The sequence below is a fragment of the Pleurodeles waltl genome, chromosome 7 (genome assembly GCF_031143425.1).
Source record: "Pleurodeles waltl isolate 20211129_DDA chromosome 7, aPleWal1.hap1.20221129, whole genome shotgun sequence".
Classification (NCBI taxonomy): domain Eukaryota; kingdom Metazoa; phylum Chordata; class Amphibia; order Caudata; family Salamandridae; genus Pleurodeles; species Pleurodeles waltl.
Genome location: NC_090446.1, coordinates 46,871,748 through 46,873,720, shown reverse-complemented (window position 1 = coordinate 46,873,720; position 1,973 = coordinate 46,871,748). Strand labels below are relative to the sequence as shown.

General features: G+C 47.4%; 1 protein-coding gene across 1 annotated transcript; it reads left to right on the top strand.

The window, feature by feature from the left end:
• Nucleotides 1-303: 303 nt before the first annotated feature.
• On the top strand, nt 304-1,203 carry LOC138246791 (GTPase IMAP family member 7-like). The gene has a single exon (XM_069201553.1). It carries the CDS (start codon nt 304-306, stop codon nt 1,201-1,203), a length of 900 nt encoding a protein of 299 aa, XP_069057654.1.
• The last annotated feature ends 770 nt before the right edge of the window (nt 1,204-1,973 follow it).

Here is a 1,973-nt window from a genome sequence, read left to right as displayed (position 1 = left end):
TGCCATGCTGGTCATATAATGTAGTTCAACATTATGTGCCAGCGTGTTTGTTGGTAAATGCATAGCTCACTCCCCAGCCCCCCAATCTTACTGACCAAGTTACGTCCCTGACCCTGGATGGAGTGTTATGGAGCTGCCTCTTACCTCTTGGGTATTGATCAGATACAGAGGTCATGCTGTGTTAATTTTCTCAGGGCTGTGCATGTGTGACTGTATCTCTTGTTCCTCCTTCGCCTAAAGTGTCTTTTCCAATGTGTGATGTGCTCCTTTCGTGGTGCCTGTGATGTCGGCGGCGGCCCTGGGATGGAGGAGCTGAGGATTGTCATAATTGACCTGACAGGAGACGGCACACACGCAGCACTGAACACCCTCCTTGGCAGAGAGGACGAGTTAGAATACGAGTCAGAGATAGGAGAGTGCACCAAGAGGAGCTGTGTGCGGGATGGGAGGAGGCTGGCGCTTACAGAATGGGCTTTGCCCCTAGACACTGAAGATATCGAGGAGAAATGTCTGCAAGAATGTTATAAGCTTATCCCTTTCTGTGCCCCAGGTCCTCACGCCATCCTTCTTGTGCTGAACGTGGGGCAGACAGAAGGAATGGAAAGAATTGCCAGCATCAACAAGCTCTTTAATAATGAAGCGCTGAAAAGTCACGGGCTGGTGCTGTTCACGGGGAAAGAGGGGTTAAAAGGTCAGACGGTGCACAGCTACGTGCAAGCGTCGGGGGCGGCTCTGAAGGATCTCATTGGTGGGTGCGGGGGGCGTCACTGCTTCGTCCGCAGCAGCGCACGAGCAGAAGAGAGGGCGCGTGAGAGGTCAGAGGTCATGGCGCTGATAGACACAGTGCTGCAGCTCCAAGGAGGTGCCTTTTACACAGATGAGGACTGTAGGGAGGTCGAGGGGATGTTATTGAAATCACTGGAGGTTGTTAAAGCGCGGTGCAACGAAGAAGCTAAGATAGAAGAGAAGGCAATACACCGCCAATATGAAGCCCTGATGGCAGATCTAGAGGGCGAGAAGGATAGCTCAGAGAAAACCAAACTCATAGAGGCCGCGAGGCGGGAAATGAGCAGAAAACTGCGAGAGTCGGAGCGGAAACACCAAACAAAGCTAGAAGGCGCTCAGGAGGCCGCTGAGGTTAACATTGCTGCTGCTCTTTGTGCTTCTCTTGAAGCTGCTGTTGCTGCTGAAGGATGCCAGTGACTCCGAATGAACTCTGGCTGTGGATTTACTTTAAGGCGGAGGGAGAGCCTCCGGTATAACCTGATGTAGGAAGAATAGGAATATATCACATACAAACAAACATAAGTTCCCAAATCCCAATACAAACATTATAGGCTATACAGTTGTAAACCAATGTAAGTAGTGAAAGGCTTAATACAGGACATGTTAAAAAAAGACAGACTGTGGGTTCAATAGAAAAGGCAGGTCATATTTAGGACAAACAAACACTTATTATTTAGGAAACTTATACACATGCTGCATTGTTAAGTTAGCTGTACTGAAACACACAAGAGCCCCAAGCCACATTAAAATGAGAGTTTTTCTTTAAAGCTGCACCAACTGTTGCTTTCAAAATGTTCACTTAGCATGAACAGGGTGAAACAGAAGGGTGTATCCTTCCTTAGCACAGGGGTCCTAAAAACCACAAGTCATTCATATCGTGTTAAGGGGAACTGTGTAAGGGTCAGATAAGTATTTGCAAGGAAGGGCTACCATGAGCAGCACACAACTTATAATCTCTTGTTGTGCAGAAAGATAGATATGGTGAATGACGTCATTGTAACTTACCCACCCATGAGGCCAACAAGTGCAAGTGCTTCTTTCCAGAGGCACCTCATTGTCTTATCTGTACTGCTTGTAGTTGCTTATGTAAATGCTGAACTCTTGACCACAGTTTTTGTGGTTTTTACAGTATAAGTGCTACTGGTGTTTGAACCAGAACTTTGAACTTCAGTCATGGCCTCTATGTG

Coding starts and splice junctions, on each gene's coding strand:
- LOC138246791 (XM_069201553.1), top strand. CDS start 304: ATGGAGGAGCTGAGGATTGTCATAATTGACCTGACAGGAGACGGCACA.